An 18,913-nucleotide genomic window follows, 5' to 3' on the forward strand; every position below is an offset into this window, starting at 1 on the left:
GCTTGGCAACTATGCAGCGTTCCGTTTCCTTGACATGAGGGCGGGGACAGTGAGAGCCAGTGAAACGCTGAACCTACAGACTTACGAACCCTACACTGCCACAGTGCCACAGAGTCAGCTTCAGAATGTTGGAGGTGCTTTTTATTATATAGGATAAATATTACATACCAGCTGAAAGTGTATGTATGTGAATATACCCACATCTAAATAAATAATGCTGTTTGGTTTCAAGCAAATAAAAGAAGAAAAGTAAAAATTACGTATCATCCAGCTTAAAGAGTGGCATGATTTAAAAAACAAAACAAAACTGTATGATATGAAATTCTGCATATAAGGTGAAATGGCCAAGTATGGATAAAAATAACATTTAAAATCACATTTAGCCCAACTGAAGCTTAAACACTCAAAAAAGAATGAAACATCAGTAAAGGGACATGAACACTAATTGGACTCCTTCCAAAGACATTAGTTGAAGAGTCCTATAAAATTTATTGAGAAAAAATTAAACATAAGCGAGTGAAATTACTTACATGAATAAGCCAGCCACTTGCCTCAAGGGTACAACTGCGAACGCGCAGGAAGCAATAAATGCCATTCTAGCGCATAACCCACCATAAGAGCCAGGGTAAAGCAAATTTGCATGGATGGTAACCAATAGGGTAAAGCGGGAAATATAGCTCTGAAAATAGTACTGAATTTAAAAACCATAAAGCAATTTAAATTAATATAAAAATTGGTGCATTTAGCCATACTAGTACAGAGTGGCAAGAAGAGTAAAATACATATGGACTACAAACATTTCTTTTAAGAAAAAGTAAGTATGTGTGTAAAATGCATGGTATATAAAAATTACAAATCAAAACCAAAGAAGTGGAAGAAGCCAACCAAAATATCCAGGACGAACAAAGTTTATTCTTCAAACAATAAAAATAAAAATTTTAAAAATTAAAAAAAACCCTGAAAACACAATAATAGTGATGTCACAAGCCAGCTCAGCAGATTGTTCTCTTCTCTTTTCTCTCTGTACTTCTTTGCCCCTAGTGATCTGATCTCTTCCCATGTTTTTGAGTGTAACATGTTCATGGAAATGATTTATCCCCATACGCTAGAAATTCTTAGCAAAAATCTAGTCTTGCATTTTATCTTGTTTATCTCGATATTGCTGCCTGAATGTCTCACCATCATCTAAAACTTAATCATCTCTATTAGACAGTAATTAAAAGGATGATAGGATCAGTTCTAGGTATTTTCTTGAAGGGAATGCAGGACGAAGAGTCAAAATTGCAGAAGGTTGAAAGTGTAGATGAAAGGCAGTTAGCCACCATTTGAGAAGCTTCTGCTCATGCATCAAGGGATTTTAGTTAAAAACATAGAAACATGATGGCAGATGAGGGCCAAATGGCCCATCCAGTCTGCCCATCCTCAGTAACCACTAATTCCCACGCTTTTGTAAACTCTGACACAGTCCTTGTCTCCATGACCTCCACTGGGAGGCCATTCCACGCATCCTCCACCCTTTCCACGAAAGAGTATTTTCTTAGATTCCTCCTAAGCCTGTTTCCTCTTAACTTCATCCTATGCCCTCTCATTCCAGAGTTTTCCTTCATTTGAAAAAGGCTTGCCTCCTTAACATTAGTGCTACTGAGATATTTAAATGTTTCTATCATATCCCATCTTTCTTGCCTCGCTTCCAGTGTGTTCATGTTGAGGTTCATGCTGACCAATTTTTTAGCCACCCTCTGGACTGACTCCATCCTGTTTTATATCTTTCTGTAGGTGTGGTCTCCAGAATTGCACACAGTACTCTAAATGATGTCTCTCCAAAGACTTACATAAGGGCACTATCACTTCTTTTTTTTCCTGCTAGTCATCCCTCTCCTTATGCACCCGATCATCCTTCTGGCTTTGACATTTGCCCTTTCTACCTGTTTGGCCATCTTTAAGATCATCAGACACATCATCCCCAAGTCCTGCTTAACTTTTGCACACACAAGCACTTCACTCCCTATATTGTACCGTTCGCTTGGCTTTTGTAACCCAAGCATGACACTGCATTTCTTAGCATTAAATCTTAGTTGCCAATTTTTGGACCATTCTTCAAGCTTCACTAGATTCTTCCACATGCTATCTACACCTAGAGGGGTCCTTTTACTAAGGTGTGCTGAAAAATGGCTTGTGGTAGTGTAGGCATGGGATTTGGGCACAAGTCAATTCATTTTTCGGCACGTCTGTTAAAAAAAAAAAAAAAAAAAAAAAAAAAAAGGCCTTTTTTAGATTTTTGCTGAAAATGGTCGTGCGGCAAAATCAAAATTGCTGCATGTCCATTTTGGGTCTGAAACCTTACCGCCAGCTATCGACCTAGCGGTAAAGTCTCACACAATAACCAGGCAGTAATTAACTACGTGCGCCAAATGCTACTTGGCATGCAGAGCTGATGTGCGCCAGAAAATAAAAAATATTTTTTGGGTTCGAGTAGCGGACGTGTGTCAAAAATGAAATTACCACAAGAGCGACATGGTAGCCATGTGGTAACTCCATTTTGGCATGCATTGGGCATGCGTAGATGCTTACGTGTCTTAGTAAAAGGGCCCAAGAGTTTGGTATCATCTGCAAAGAGACAAACCTTACCAGACAGTCCTTCCACAGTATAATTCACAAAGATGTTAATAAGAGCAGGCCCAGGGAGCAATCCCTGTGGTACACCACTGATAACATACTTATCCTTTTCCTCGGAGCAAGCTCCATTTACCATAACTCTCTGTCTCCTTCCATTTAATCAGTTTTTAACCCAGTGAGTCACTTTAAGTCCCTCCTTACTTCTGCTCTTATGCAGAGGGACCAGATCCGCCCTTCTCCAGCCCTCCGGGTTCAGGGTAACAGTCCTGTGAGCTCCTAACAAGGATAGCAGACTGTTTAAGACATGAGGAAAGCCCATTTTACTTTTATTTATTTATGGCTTGATATACTGTCTTTAACTGACAGGCAGAGCAAAGCGGTTTACATTGCTTATAATAATCTTGAAATTAAAAGAAAAGAACTACAATAATTTTGACAGGAAATATAATACAGACATTCTTTCAAGACTTACTGTATTAAAACACAACAGTGCATTTATTTTCTTTTTACTTTCTCTCCCAGGCACCACAAACACAATGCACCTCCTCATCACTTGTAAATGCCTGTTGAAAAAAACATGTCTTCAGCAGGGATTTAAAGGTCTTTAAGTTGAATTCACCATGCAGGGATAAAGGTAAAGAATTTCACAAGTGAGGAACGGTAAAGAGAAATGCACTCTGACAAGTAACTTCAAGATGAGCAAAGCAAGGTCCTGGCAGGACCATTTGATGATCATTTATCGCACAGAGAATCCTTACAGGTGAATATGGGATTGTCAGTGAAGAACCTTAGGCAGCTAATTCCCACCATGTAAGAATTGGCTCCTTTTTAGTGTTTACACCCAGCAGAAACGCTCTACTTATTTGACCATAGATATGGAATCCCTCTGCTAGAAATAACAAAGAACCATTTCCTTAACAGTCATTTCTCCTTAACTGATGTTGAATTTAATATGCTGTGTCCAAAACAAAAAACTTCATTCCCCATAAACATCGGCATAGATGATTGCCTGAAAGTTTGCTCTGAAATGCAGTACTTTGCACGCTAATGGTCTTTAGAGGCAATTTTAATCTTTAATGACAAAACACACAATAAGGAATTTTTATCTTTCAAACATGCAACAGGTATAACTTTCTAGAGAAATAGGAAATGTGAGATGACAATGTAATCTAAATGGGAGACAAGGAAAACTCTTCATTCTTTACTTTGTCCCTGGAGAAGGCTCGCTCCCTGTTGGAGACTCCTAGCTCTGACTTGTCTCCAGTATTCCTTTGGAAAGCATGGACATGTTAATTGCATCTCCCCGCCCCCCCAAGCACCCAACAGAGCTTCACCTCCCCCCTCAGATGCACATGAAGGCTCAATCCTGCCTGTAGATAATGCACATTCTTCCCTGAACCTGCTTTTAGAGGTGGGATTCATTTTGAAGGCCATATTTACATGGCCAGTAGACAGAATTAAAAATGGATTCACTCCATAGGAGGGCACAAAATACTTTGTTGCTGTGTCTGGCTTCTGTTACTTGCTCATTCTGAGCCTGAGCCAATAACCTTTGTTGTTTCCTAATTCCTGCTGCTGCTTCTCCCACTGTAACACACACAAGTTCTTCCTAAAGCATAGTTCTGCCAAGGCTAGCTAAGACCCATGTGTAGTGATTTGCATTCAAACTCATGTCTCTGTAAACAAATCAGAATGGCTTTAAAAAACCTGTTACAGAAAAACCACTCAGCTGCCAAACAGAAATTTTAAAGAAAGCTTGTTAGTGCTTTTGTTTTGCTCTTATCAGCACAAACTCTGAAGGCAATTTAAACAGCGCATGTAAGAAGCCCCGCTGAAAGCTTCTGCGCGTATTGTGAAAGGAACAGCTCTAACAAACAATACACACAATGTGTCCTGAGCCTTTAAATGGTTAACAATCCTCTCAGTAAGTTGTAAATCACAAATTACTTCTGCCACATTCTACAGGCAGTGTTCAGTTGAGAAAGATAAACAAGCACAGCTGTGCCTGCAGCTTGAATCAGCACAACTGCATAAAGACAGAATACCAATTAAAGATATGACTTCAAAATATGTGCTTAACACAATGTTCCAAGACCATTATCAAGGTGGACAATTCCAAAATGTGAGTTTGGCACATCTCTCTCATGTGGAACACTCCAAAATGTTTGGAGTACAAAATGTAAATTAGAATATAGTGTAAATTAGAATACAGAGTGTCATTTAAAGGATGCTCCACTTAATAGAAATTCTCACTTTTAAAGGCTAAAAGAGGCTACCTTTCTAGTAACTCCAGCATGACTCCAACCTATCCCGTCTTTACTGAGTGCTACATCACCTTACAAACTCACCCCCTTCCTGAAACCAGTCTCAGCTTTGGGCTGAAAAATTTGCAGAGGGGTTTCTCAATAAACTCCTCAACATTAGGTCAGGCATCCTCTACTCCCCCTCTCCCCTCACTTATTCCACCACTCAGCACTCTCACAGCCTCTTTCGTCTTTTGATCTCCCCTCATTGTCTCATTTAGTCAAGGTGGCTTCTTCTTTGAAACCTTCCTCACCTCATACTGATCCTTTGCCAGCTTTTCTCTTTGTCTGTTTTCTGCAATCTTTATTGCTATTTCTACATTCCATGATTACTACCAGCCTAGCTACAGAGACAGTTCCTGACCCATGGAAACTAGCAGTAGTCCACCCACAGATTAAGAATCCCAAGTCGGATCTATCTCAAACTTTCCCTTTGTAACCAAAATTGTAGAGAAATTTGTGACAGTACAGCTCACTGATTATTTTGAAAAGATGAATGCACTACATCCCTGCCAAATGGAATTCCAGACCCACCACTCTACCGAACATTCTCCTCCGGAACTTGTCAACTACGTAGAGCAAACACAGGATTGCAGTAGAGATGTTATCCTGATCTCTTTAGATCTATCAGCAACGTTTGGATTAGTTAGCCACAATATACTCGTAGAAAGATTGATTGACCTTAGTATCTCTTTCTTGGTTCATTTCCTATCTATCCAACCACTCCTTTTGTTTTTCACCGTTTTCAGCTACCTCTTGCATTTTGGGGTTCTTCAGGGTTCCGTCTTAGGTCCCATATTCTAACATTTTTCTCACTCCTTTGACTCTCCTGCTCCAGTCCCTAGGTTTTACTTTTTGTTTTAATCAATGCAGATGACACTCAACATTTCCTCCCTCGTGACCCTCAGTCACTGGAAGACTTTACTTCTGTGTCCTTCAAGCTAGACAAAGTGGCTGATTGGCTTCAGAAAGATGAACTTAAACTGAATATTACTAAATCAGAAGTCTTCATTTTTTCTGTACACTCAGCATTTTTAATCTCGGCATACAGTGTGTCCCCTTTCCATATGTGACCCCCCCTATAATGGCCATGCTTAAAGGGTGGGAGGAAGGATTTTCAGGGTGGTCACTAAGGAGACAGAGCTGCTATTGACAGCCAAGTGGTATAATCATGGTAAGGGCCAGCCCCTGGGGGCAAGGCCAGAGAAATAATAGAAGTTTTGGCTTGAGGAAAATTCTGGTTTTTGGTAGCCCATCCTCGCTGAGACCCATAGTACCGAGGGAGAAGTCCTGGGTGCCAAGACAGGAGAAATTTGTAATTGTGGTGTGGAAACCTCTGCATGAGGTAAGAGGTACCTGCAGTAGTATTCCCAATGAGGGAGCAAAGTAGGGGTGTCTGAGGGAAAAAGTACCCCACATAGGAGAAGTTTGAGCGGGTTCCCTGCACTACCTAAACAGATAGACCCTGAATCCGGGATGGGACAGAGGACAAGGAAATAGTCATATGGGGTTAGGTGTAACTAGTGCGGCACACCCATGTACTGCTTTTACTGCTTATAATTACACAAGTCAGTTACCTAGAGAAAGAAGGGAAAGGAAGAGGACTAGTGTTTTAAGGGGATATGATGAGGCCAGTTACCCCACTTCATCTTCACAAGGCATGATTGAGAGAGTGTTAAAAACGTAAAAAAAAAAAAAAAAAAGGAATTCAGACTATTCGGAATAACTGCACAGTTGTATGTGTGTGGAGACGCATGTGGACTGTGTTTAATTAAGAGAGGAAAATCATCAAGTACTGCTTATGGTTTGTGTAAATAGAGGTGATAAGATTTGAAGTTCAGAACCCTAAGTGCCCTGATATCATTGACTGTGTTGCGCTGTGCTGACCATCTGAAGGAGAAATAACCACCTTGATGTTTATGAACTGTTTTTCCAAATTTGTTAGTAAAACAAGGTAAAGTTTTGCAACTGAGACTTCTGGCTAATTCTTGGAGAGAGTGTGCCCAGAGAGAGAGTACCCTTGACCTACTGGACTTATTCTGGCCCCGGCCCACATCCAGCTTGTGTGAATCTGCCAGAGGAGCTGTAAGTGGGTTTCACATACAAAACTACAGTTAAGATCCAAGAGTTACCTTTGATAGAGAGCTCTCCTTTTTCCAATCATGTTTTCCTCATTGTATCTTCCTGTTTTTTACTCTAAGGTAGATCAGATCTTTACGCCATTTTCTCAAACAGGTGTCTCTGTACCTTAATCCTGATGTTGGTCATCTTTAAGCACGATTATTGCAGTTTGCTCTTACTCAGTCTTCCTCAATCCCAAATCCATAAATTACAGCTAGTACAGAAAGCAGCAATTAGTTACTCCATGGACGAAAAAAAATGACTTCATTACCCCTCTTTTCCAAATAGAATATTGGCTACCAGTTTCTTACAGAATCCCTTACAAGCACTGTTCCCTTTAAGCTGAGCAGGAGTCCTTCATCTGCATTGCTGCCAGTAGGGGGTGGTGCTTTGTATTTTCAATCACCACAGTTGGGCAGTTTCACTGGGATCCTGAAGATCTTGCTTGTCCCTCACTATTGAAAATGTGATAGTGAAACAGCACCCCCCCCCACACACACACTGGCAGGACTGTAGGTGGAGGACTCTTGCAGAGGTTAGAGGGAACAGTGTTTATAAGGTCCGGGTCTTATGCCACCAAATTCAGTCCGGGCAACCACAATTTTTGGCCAGCCTTTTCAACTGTACAGTCCCCTAAGACCTCTTTCATCTATGCATCAATATCTACTAGTTCTTCATATCACCAGTTTCACTGACTTCAGTGTTGCAGCAACAGTTCTATGGAGCAACCTCCCCCTTTACTTGATTATAACCCTCAATCTCTAACTTGAGATCTCATTTTAAGGCTCATTTCCTCTGCACAGCTTTCCCTTCCGAAATTAGCTGATACCTACCAGACCACTTTGTACATCCCATGCTTCTGTGCCCTAATGTTTTCTCCCTTAATGTAATATTGTATTTATTTAACACATTTATACCCCACATTTTCCACTTAGTTGCAGTCTCAATGTGGCTTAGACAATACCGTCGAGGCAGGCTCCGGTTTGGTAAAATACAAATACACAATATAGTATTAGGCATGTAAGAAACATAAATAGAAGCAACAGAGAAATAAAGAGGGGGTGGTGATAAAAGTCCAATACGATCCATAGTTTTACTATGTCGCAGGAAGTAGAAAGTTAATTTGGGTCATGGGGATATCCCTTCTCCCCTTCTCCTATTGTTTCTGCAACTTTCTTGAACTGTCCTGCATTTGTCTTTGTCTCTCCCTGTTCCCTTTTTATTCTTTTAATCATGTAAACCTGCTTAGATTCACTGACTTAGGTGGTATATCAAATAAAATGAATGAATAAGGATAAGGGAGATATGGAGTAGGGAGGAAGAACGTGTGGAGAAGTGAGGTGTGAGGGATGTGAGCAGGAGGGGGAGAGCCAAATGGATAAGTATTGGTGGGATAAAGGGAAACACAAGTAAATGGTTAAAAAAAAAAGAGATTGAACCAATGACAAAAACGAAAGAGATGACAAAATGATGAAAAAATATAAAGGAAATGTTGAGAGAATAAAATGTGTAACAGAAGAAAAATCTTAAAAATCAGAGGGGAGAGGAAATATAGTACGTAAGTACATAAGCATCGCCATGCTGGGACAGACCAAGGGTCCATCGAGCCCAGCACCCTGTCACCAACAGCGGCCAAAAGAACAAAAATTTGTCCCACCCATCCCAGAGATAGTGGATTATTCCCATGTCCATTCAATAACATTCTATGGCCTTTTCCTCCAGGAAGCAGTCCAACCCTTTGTTGAAGTTAACCGCCTTTACCACTTTTTCCGGCAAAGAATTCCAGAGTCCAACTATGCATTGAGTGAAGAAAACTTTCCTCCGATTCGTTTTAAATTTACCACACTGCATCTTCATCGCATGCCCCCTTGTCCTAGTATTCTTGGAAAGCGTAAACAGACGCTCCACATCGATACGTTCCATTCCACTCATTATCTTATAGACCTCTATCATATCTCTCCTCAGCTGCCTCTTCTCCAAGCTGAAGAGCCCCAGCCTCTTCAGCCTTTTCTCATAGGGAAGTCGTCCCATCCCCTGTATCATCTTTTTCGCCCTCTGCACCTTTTCCAATTCCACTATATCTTTTTTGAGGTGCGGCGACCAGAACTGAACACAATACTCAAGGGTGCGGTCTTACCATGGAGCGATACAATCCTTATTTTTGTTTTCGATCCCTTTCCTAATGATACCCAACATTCTATTTGCTTTCCTAGCTGCAGCAGCACATTGAGCAGAAGATTTCAACGTATCATCAATGATGACACCTAGATCCCTTTCTTGGTCTGTGACTCCTAACGCTGAACCTTGCATGACGTAGCTATAATTTGGGTTCCTCTTTCCCACATGCCTCACTCTGCACTTGCTCACATTAAACGTCATCTGCCATTTAGACGCCCAGTCTCCCAGTCTCGTAAGGTCCTCTTGTAGTTTTTCACAATCTTCCCACAAGTTGACGACTTTGAATAACTTTGTGTCATCAGCAAATTTGATTACCTCACTAATTACCCCATCTCAAGGTCATTTATGAATATGTTAAAAAGCAGAGGTCCTAGCACAGATCCCTGAGGGACCCCACTAACTACCCTTCTCCATTGCGAATAGTGACCTTTTAATCCTACTCTCTGTTTCCTATCTTTCAACCAGTTTTTAATCCACAGTAAGACACTACCTCCGATCCCATGTCTCTCTAGTTTCCTCTGTAGTCTTTCATGAGGGACTTTATCAAACGCCTTCTGAAATCTAGATACACAATATCAACTGGCTCACCTTTCTCCACATGTCTGTTTACTCCTTCAAAGAAATGCAGCAGATTGGTGAGGCAAGACTTCCTTTCACTAAATCCATGTTGAATTTGCCCCATTAGTCCATGCTTTTGAATGGACTAATTGAAAATTGAAATAAAGAAATACAAAGGTTGAAGTGTGTTATTGTTTCACGCTTACCAGCAGGTGGGAAGGTTGAGACTGGTGGTGGCAGGCCTGGGAGAAAGAAGTGAGGACAGAGTGATTGTGTGTGTTTGTGTGTAGAAAAGATTTGGGGGGGGGGGGAGGAGTGGGCTTATCAATGCTCATCTGAGGGGATAATGAGAAAATTCACCCTATGCGACTAATCTGAACTCCTTACCCCTTGCTTCCCCAAACAATGTGGGCGAATTACACTTGTGATTGCACCTTATAGACTAACCAGTTTATTGAAGCATGAGCTTTCAATGACTAGAGTACATTTTGTCAGATGCAAGGCAGGGTCATTAGCAGTAGAGAAATTGGACTCCAGTCTTCGAAAGCTCATGCCTCAATAAATTGGTTAGTTTGTAAGGCATCACCTGTCTTTTTTGTTACATCGGTCTAACACGACTACCATTTTTTAAAGTTCATATAATATTCCCTGAATTACATTGCTCAGCATTTTTGTTAGTATGATGTATACATTTAATATTATTGCATTGTGATGATCACAGTAGCAGCTACTGCTGAAAACAATACCTTTGTAAATTTTTTCTTTTGGTAGGTTGGCATTATAGATTTCTCTCTGTATCTTAAGGATGTACCAAACACAGGTGGTGACAAACAGTAAGTATCACCCGTTGTGATATTCTGTTACTGAATTCCATAGCAAATAAGCCTTACAGGAAAATTGTGCATTGAGATGCTGTTCTTAAATTGGTTCTGGTATAGATAGGCAACATGTCTTTTTTGTTCTGCCAGTTAGCTTTGAGCCAGTATCTGCCCATACTTGTAAAAAAATCAAAGAAACAAAAAAGACAGGGGGAAGTGATGTCAGCTTCCTGAATGGATGCCTGATTTTGGGCTCCCAACTATCCCTCCCATTATAAAACTTAACTCTTACCATCGGCGACTTTATAGCACAACATTTTCTTTATTGCTTAGACCACTTACCTGAATAGCTCATAAGAAGAAAGTGGTTGATATAAAAGAGACTGTCCACCAATTTCGGCAGCCCTGCTCTGAGGATGCTACTCCATAGGCCTCATGGCCTGCCTGCATCACCTAAGCAGACTCGACTGGAACCTTCCATAGTGGATTGGAAGACGAAAAAGACTTGAAGCCTGTTAATTTGCAGAGTATCACTCAAGAAGTTCAATGTTGCTTTGGAGATTTAAGAGCAGAGTTTAAAGAAATTCGCTTTGAACTCTTGACGTGCATTGATAATATGTACAAGGATTTGTGGGACCTGGAGATGCAATTTGAAGCCACACAAAAACAGAAGTATCCCCCTAAGAAAAAACCATAACAAAGTGCAAAAAAAGAAAGAAGTAGGGGATAGACCAAACGTATTTCCAACAAGTAAGTTTATTCAAAGCAGACTTGACGCAGTCCTGTGTTTTGGCACTAAAAGTGCCTGCCTCAGGATTCAAAACAAAGTATCTCAGCTGCTGATGGTGAACATAATAAACAAATAGGCTAAGAAATCCTATGGTTCAGCATCAACCACGTTGAAAAAAGAAATACCGCAACACGAAGCATGCCAATCAGTCACAAGGGACAACATGTAATCATTGTTGTGACTGTAATATAATTGCGAGGCCTGTGGTATAGCATCTGCAGACTCAGGCCGTCGAAATTGCGGAGAGTATCTTCTAATATCAACCGCTTTCTTCTGAGCCATCCAGGTCAGTGGTCTAAGCAAGAAAGAAAAAGTTGCAATCATAAAGTGTGCCACAAGGGACAACATGTAATCATATTGTCTCTTGTGGCACATTTTATGATTGGCACGCTTTGCGTGGTGGTATTTCTTTTTTCAACATGGTTGTTGCTGTACCTTTGGATTTCTTAGTCTATTTGTTTATTGTGTTCACCATCAGTGGCTGAGATAATTTGTTTCACTCCTGAAGCAGGTTCTTTTAACATCAAAACGTAGGACTGCGTTGAGTCTGTTTTGAATAAACCTACTTGTTGGAAATACATTTGGTCTACCCTCTACTTATTTCTTTTTTTTTTTTTCATTTTATTATGGTGCAAGAACAAGGCGAGGTGGTATCGGAATTGCAATCTAAATAATACTGCCTTAGAGTCACAATTTGATGACTTGAAATTTAAACTGGATATTGAGAACAGGCCACTGTAACAATTTGAGATTCAGAGGCATGCTGGAGAATAACAACCAGGAAAATGTTCAGGAGATGGTGCAGGACCTGTGCTGCTAGATTGTGGAGCTTACCGAATCAGCACCTATCATTGAGCTGAAACGGGCACATAGGGCTCTACATGTGGCCTCAGATAATAGACCTCGAGACATAAGTACATAAGTAGTGCCATACTGGGAAAGACCAAAGGTCCATCTAGCCCAGCATCCTGTCACCGACAGTGGCCAATCCAGGTCAAGGGCACCTGGCACGCTCCCCAAACGTAAAAACATTCCAGACAAGTTATACCTAAAAATGTGGAATTTTTCCAAGTCCATTTAATAGCGGTCTATGGACTTGTCCTTTAGGAATCTATCTAACCCCTTTTTAAACTCCGTCAAGCTAACCGCCCGTACCACGTTCTCCGGCAACGAATTCCAGAGTCTAATTACACGTTGGGTGAAGAAAAATTTTCTCTGATTCGTTTTAAATTTACCACACTGTAGCTTCAACTCATGCCCTCTAGTCCTAGTATTTTTGGATAGCGTGAACAGTCGCTTCACATCCACCCGATCCATTCCACTCATTATTTTATACACTTCTATCATATCTCCCCTCAGCCGTCTCTTCTCCAAGCTGAAAAGCCCTAGCCTTCTCAGCCTCTCTTCATAGGAAAGTCGTCCCATCCCCACTATCATTTTCGTCGCCCTTCGCTGTACCTTTTCCAATTCTACTATATCTTTTTTGAGATACGGAGACCAGTACTGAACACAATACTCCAGGTGCGGTCGCACCATGGAGCGATACAACGGCATTATAACATCCGCACACCTGGACTCCATACCCTTCCTAATAACACCCAACATTCTATTCGCTTTCCTAGCCGCAGCAGCACACTGAGCAGAAGGTTTCAGCGTATCATCGACGACGACACCCAGATCCCTTTCTTGATCCGTAACTCCTAACGCGGAACCTTGCAAGACGTAGCTATAATTCGGGTTCCTCTTACCCACATGCATCACTTTGCACTTGTCAACATTGAACTTCATCTGCCACTTGCACGCCCATTCTCCCAGTCTCGCAAGGTCCTCCTGTAATCGTTCACATTCCTCCTGCGACTTGACGACCCTGAATAATTTTGTGTCATCGGCGAATTTAATTACCTCACTAGTTATTCCCATCTCTAGGTCATTTATAAATACATTTTTGTTTTGCAAGGTATACTGGTAGAGGCATCTTGAGAGACGATTCTGCAGAAGGCGCAAGTTCTCCTCCTTCTTCAGTTTCAAGATACCTCTGCCACAGTTTATCAAGATCTTTCGGCCTTTACATTGGCTAAGAGACAGGAATTTAAACCTATTTTGGATTTACTTTGCAAGGAACAGATTAAGTACCACTGGCTTTTTCTTTTGGCTCTTAGCTTTCCTCTTCAGGGAACACTGTACAGAGTCAAGCAACTGGAAAAAGCTTGGAAATTATTGCGGGAGGCATGTCTGGCTACTGCAACATTATCTGGTCCTTGAGCAGTCTCCTCTATTTCAGTTCCGAAGACCAAACATTGGGCTCGGGCACCCAGTAAAGGGAAATTCCTTCATTGCCATTTGGACCATGATCAAACATGAGATGGCTTTGGCAGTAACTTTTGTTTTTCCTGTTCTAGAGTACTTTAATAACCATTGACTTCATTGCTATTTGTTTAGAAGTGTTGTTAGCTCTGTTCTCATGGGAGGGGGAAGGAGGCTTTGACCCTTCCATCATAACGTTCTGTTTATCTTTAGCTGTTTTGTTCCACTATTTATGAATCTGTTTATTGAAACCTCTTGAAGGTTCTTTTCTCTTCTTTGGGAAGGGTTTCTTTATTTTATTGGAACTTGCAAAGTTGTGTATGAGTTTCTGAGATTTTCAAGGGTCTTTTCCTCAAGAGTAGGGAGGGGAGTTGGATACCCCCTGCAGGACTGGGGTGAGGTTCCTCTCTTTAAGGTTTTCCTTATTCTCCTCCTCCTTGTCTTTGACTGGGGTGGGGGGGGGGGGGGTGTTGTTTATGGAGTGTGTGGAGATTATGGTAGTGGGTAGGCTTTTGGTATGGTGTGTTGTTTCCCCTTTTTTTGGGTTGGTAGGTTAGGGGTTGTGTTTTTGTTTTGTTATCTTCTCCCCCTTTTTTGTTTGGTAGGGTTGGGGGTTGTATTTTTGTTTTGTTATCTTCTCCCCCATTGACACTCTCTCAACTCTGCGCTAGTAGATACATCTGAAATCCTCCTAATCAAAGCCGACAAATCTAACTCCGTCAGCTGTTCCCCTAAATCCTGGTTCCATCGGCTTAAAATCGCCGCTCGGGACCGTCTCACTACCCGTTTTTGCACCTCCTTATAGTGGGATGAGATCGACAGCCACCCCCTCCGGAAACTGTCCAAAAAATTCATCCAAATGAGCTCCCACCCGACAACCCAATCCCCTCCTGTCTAGTGATTTATAATAGTGCTGTAGCTGCAAGTAGGCTAGTACATCCCTCTGTTCTACCCCTGACTGATTCTGAAATTGCACCCAATTGAGCAGTCTACCCTCCTCATCTATTACATGCCTGAAGAGAGTCAACCCCTGTTCAGTCCATCGCCGAAAGCTAGCATTGTCTTGTCCTGGGGAAAATTGCTTATTACCCCGAATAGGTATCTGGTCCGAAGTCCCAGGATCCCCCCCCCCCTCCCAATAGAGGGACTAAGTATGTCCAGGCCTCACGCACGGACTGCAATACTATGCTGCTTCTCAACTCCTTGGGCAGCTGTTTTCCTACCTCCTGCAGCAGATAATTGGCATGCCAAGGCGAATAATACTCCCGTTCAAGCTCCAAGGGTGTGAAATTCTGTTCATTCAAGTACCAGTCTCCAAAATGCCATATTAAACAGGCTTGATTGTACACGCTCAGAACTGGCAATCCTAAACCTCCATGTTTCCAAGCTCCTAGGAGGTACCTAAAGGCCATTTTTGGCTTTTTCCCCGCCCAACAAAATTTAGATAACAGTCCTCTCAGCACTCCCAGATCCCGCTTCAATAGTCGCAATGGGAGGACCTAGAGCACATATAGCCATCTTGGAAATAAAACCATGTTAAATAACTGTATTCTGCCATGAAGCGAAATTGGTAAGTGCACCCACTTCTTTAGCCATTCTCTTGTGGAATCCAATAGCCCTTCCACATTACACCTATACAGCCGTGATGTTCTAGTACAGAGCTTAATGCCTAAGTATCGAAAAGAACGAGCTTCCCACTTCAAGGGAAACCCACCCACACATTCTCGTCTCACAGACTCACGTGTTGGTAGCGCCAAAGACTTATCTAAATTAAGTTTAAAACCCGAGAACTCCCCGTACTCCCAGAAACTATCCATTAAACTGTCAATGAACCCTGGGGCTCCACAATGTGAATTAACAGGTCATCTGCAAATGCAGATAGCTTAAATTCTTGTTTCCCAACCTGCACCCCTTTTATCTCCGGGTTACTCACAACCTCCCTTACCAGAGGATCTAGGGAGAGGACAAAAAGCAAGGGAGAAAGGGGACACCCTTGTCGCGTACCTCTATTATTCGCGAAGGGAGATGTAAACACCCCGTTAAATCTAATCATTGCCTGTGGAGACTCGTAAAGTACCTGTACGGCCTGTACAAATAGTTCTCCCACCCCATATCTCCGTAAGACATCAAACATAAATCCCCAGTTCACCTGGTCGAACGCTTTTTCTACGTCGAAGCTGACTAAAAGAGATGGTGTCTGCATACGTTCTACTTGCTCCAAAGATATAAGGATCTTTCTCACATTATTCACTATTTTTCTTCCCCTTACAAACCCCGTCTGTGGGTCAGCTATCACTGACGGCAAAACCCGTGCCAGCCTATTCGCCAAAACCTTGGCAAACAGCTTGGCCTCAGTATTCAGCAAAGATATGGGTCTGTATGAAGACGGCTTCGTAGGATCTTTCCCTGGTTTCAACAGCAGACTAATCTGAGCTGTCTGAAGAGATGGGGGCAGCGCCCCATCACAAATAAACTGTGTAAACACCGACTGTAACAATGATGCAATAGAGGGTGAAAGGAGCTTATAGAATTCAGCTCGCAGGCCATCCGGCCCCGGTGCTTTACCCACAGTGTTCTGCTGTATTGCCAATGCCACCTCTTCCTCTGTGATGACTGCATTAAGCATTCTACAATCTTTTTCTATCACATGTGGAAGATCTACACTATGCAAGTATACGGTATCCTCCAGCAGCTCCTCTTCTGATGTTGCATAGAGCTGCTTATAATACTTCAAAAAAACATCCATAATTTCTGAATCCTCTCTCACCAGCACACCATCCCCTCTATCAACCTGAGCTATTCTGGACAAACCTCTGGCTCCCCGAACCAGCCGTGCCATTAACTTTCCAGTCTTGTTCCCATGACGATACAACTGGTACTTAAAATATTGTATTGATTTAACCGCCTGTGCATGCAGCAACTCCCCCAAGGAGGACTGTACGGCCATCAATGCACTGCGCCTATCCTCTGATTGGTATTTCCCGTAAAGAATCCTCTCCTTAATCAGTTGTTTTTCTAGCCTCAAAATTTCCCAATCTCTTGCCTTCTTTTTAAACGCCATGTAGGCTATAATTTCCCCGCGTAAAACCGCCTTGGCCGCTTCCCAAAAAAGGACTGGATTATACCTGTGCTCTGCATTATCAGCTTGATATTCAGTCCATTTCTTTGTCAAGTAGTCTCGAAACTCACCATCCCAGTACAGTTGCAACGGAAACCTCCACCAGAATGCCCCTGCCTCCACCGAACCCAATGTGATTGTGCACCACACCCATGCATGGTCCGACACACTTATAGGGTCCAATCCCTGCATCTAGCACGTTAGAAAACAGTGATGCTGATATCAACCAGTAGTCAATACGTGATTGAAATCCATGTGCTCTCGAAAGGTGAGTGAAATCTTTATCCATGGGATGTAGTGCTCGCCACACATCTAGCACGTGTAAGGTAGAACAGACTAGTGGAATACCCTTGTTGGGGTTCCCCACCTCCCCGGCTCCCAAAGATCTATCCACAGTCGGGTCGTGAACTAAATTGAAATCACCCCCCATCAGAATAGGTACGTCTGGCATCTCTAGCAATCTACGTGTGAGGGCTTGTATGAATCTAGTATCATATGTGTTGGGGCCATAGACATTGCATAAGAGTACTTCTTGCTTGCCCAAAGCCACCCTAACAATAAGGAAGCGACTCTTGGGGTTCCTCCAAGTTTGCAGCTTTTGAACTTCCAGTCCCTTCCTGAAGAGGATCAGCAAGCCTGCCTTACGATTCAACGCCGGCGCTTCCACTAAATCTGCCACCCACCACTTTTTAAATTTGAGGTGCTCTGAAGTGGGCAAATGAGTCTCTTGCAAAAAAAAAAACTACATCTGCCCTCTGCCGATTTAAAGCCTGCATGATTTTTTGTCGCTTTATGGGAGAAGAAACTCCATTCACATTCCACGATATCAGTTTAATCGCAGTCATGGAGGAATAGAATGCAAATAGCTCCAAGTATCCAGCCCTTGAAAGTAGGCCTTAGGGCTACCCCAGCAATAACCCTTCCAGCCCTGCATTCCTCCCGTTCCACTCCATAGTACCTGCACCTTCTCCCAGATCAGGGGAGCCACCCGGTTAGCAAAACCAACACAAGAATTAACGTGAAAGAAAAAAAGAAAAACCTCCCCCCCACCCAAACCCAACCAAACTCCCCCCAGAGCACTTGCGCATCCCCCTCCCTCCCTTGGATTTGAACTCTTATCTCCACCCTCTCCCACTAGACAGGCCCTGCATGAGAAGCCCCTCCCTCAGTTCCCCTCTGCCAGATAAGAAGGCCTGTTTTTTACTACCCACCACCGATTCATAAACAGCATGAGCAAGTCTCCACATCCTACCGCCCAAATCATCTTCCCCTCCAAGCATACACCTATCATTCATCCCCCACATCCCTCCATCCGATTCACACAGGCCTCACACAAGTCAGTTATCTCCCACTGCCCCTCTTATACCACCCAGTACTCAGATTCATTAGCACTCATATCCTACACATACAACTTAGTTTTCCCCACTCCAAACACCCAATGTCCAACCAGCAGCTATTATCTTCAGGATAGTGGGCAATCATAATGTTCCAAATCCAAGAGGCCCCATGCCTAATCACATACTGTTACTCATGCAAGGACAGCAGATCTCTTCTTCACACAAAAAACCTCAAAGCCCCACCAAGGGCCTCCTGCGCCACCCGAAAGTACCACACTCATCTTCTGCTGTTTTAGGCAGCAAAGCTCATAATGGTGGTAGCTTTTGCAGGAAAGCTTTAGCGCCGTCGGTCATCTCAAATAGCTGTGGTTTCCCTTCAGTAAACACTTTGAGCCGCGCAGGATACAGCAGCGTGAACTGAATGTGCCTCCGGTGCAGTTCCCCACAAACATTAGCATAGGCCTTATGCAGCAGGGCGACTCTGGAGGAGTAATCCTGAAAACATAGTACTGGTTGATATTCAAATGTTAACATGCCCCTGCTTCGGATAGCCCTTAGGATTTCAGTCTTATGTACGCAGTTTAGCAACTTGAAGATGACCACTCGCGGTCTGGCCTCCGCGGTCCTCCTAGTCAATGTGCACGCTCAATGCGGAGCTCTCCCGCTTCTGATTTTAATTGCAGGCTCTTGCTCAACCAGGATTCCAAAAATCCTCTAAGCTCTGAATCCGTGATCTTTTCTGGCAGACCAACCAGCCGCAAATTCTCTCG

General features: G+C 42.6%; 1 protein-coding gene across 6 annotated transcripts in view; it reads left to right on the top strand.

Annotated features, from left to right (window-relative positions):
• The window catches only part of RUFY1 (RUN and FYVE domain containing 1), a 744,748-nt gene that overhangs the window by 258,069 nt on the left and 467,766 nt on the right, over positions 1–18,913 (top strand). For all 6 annotated transcript variants that reach the window (XM_030213172.1, XM_030213171.1, XM_030213174.1 and 3 more), the window contains one exon: positions 10,548–10,609. In XM_030213172.1, the coding sequence (XP_030069032.1) occupies positions 10,548–10,609 (62 nt within the window). The remainder of the gene's footprint in view (positions 1–10,547; positions 10,610–18,913) is intronic.

This window comes from Microcaecilia unicolor, chromosome 8, assembly GCF_901765095.1.
Source record: "Microcaecilia unicolor chromosome 8, aMicUni1.1, whole genome shotgun sequence".
NCBI lineage: Eukaryota > Metazoa > Chordata > Amphibia > Gymnophiona > Siphonopidae > Microcaecilia > Microcaecilia unicolor.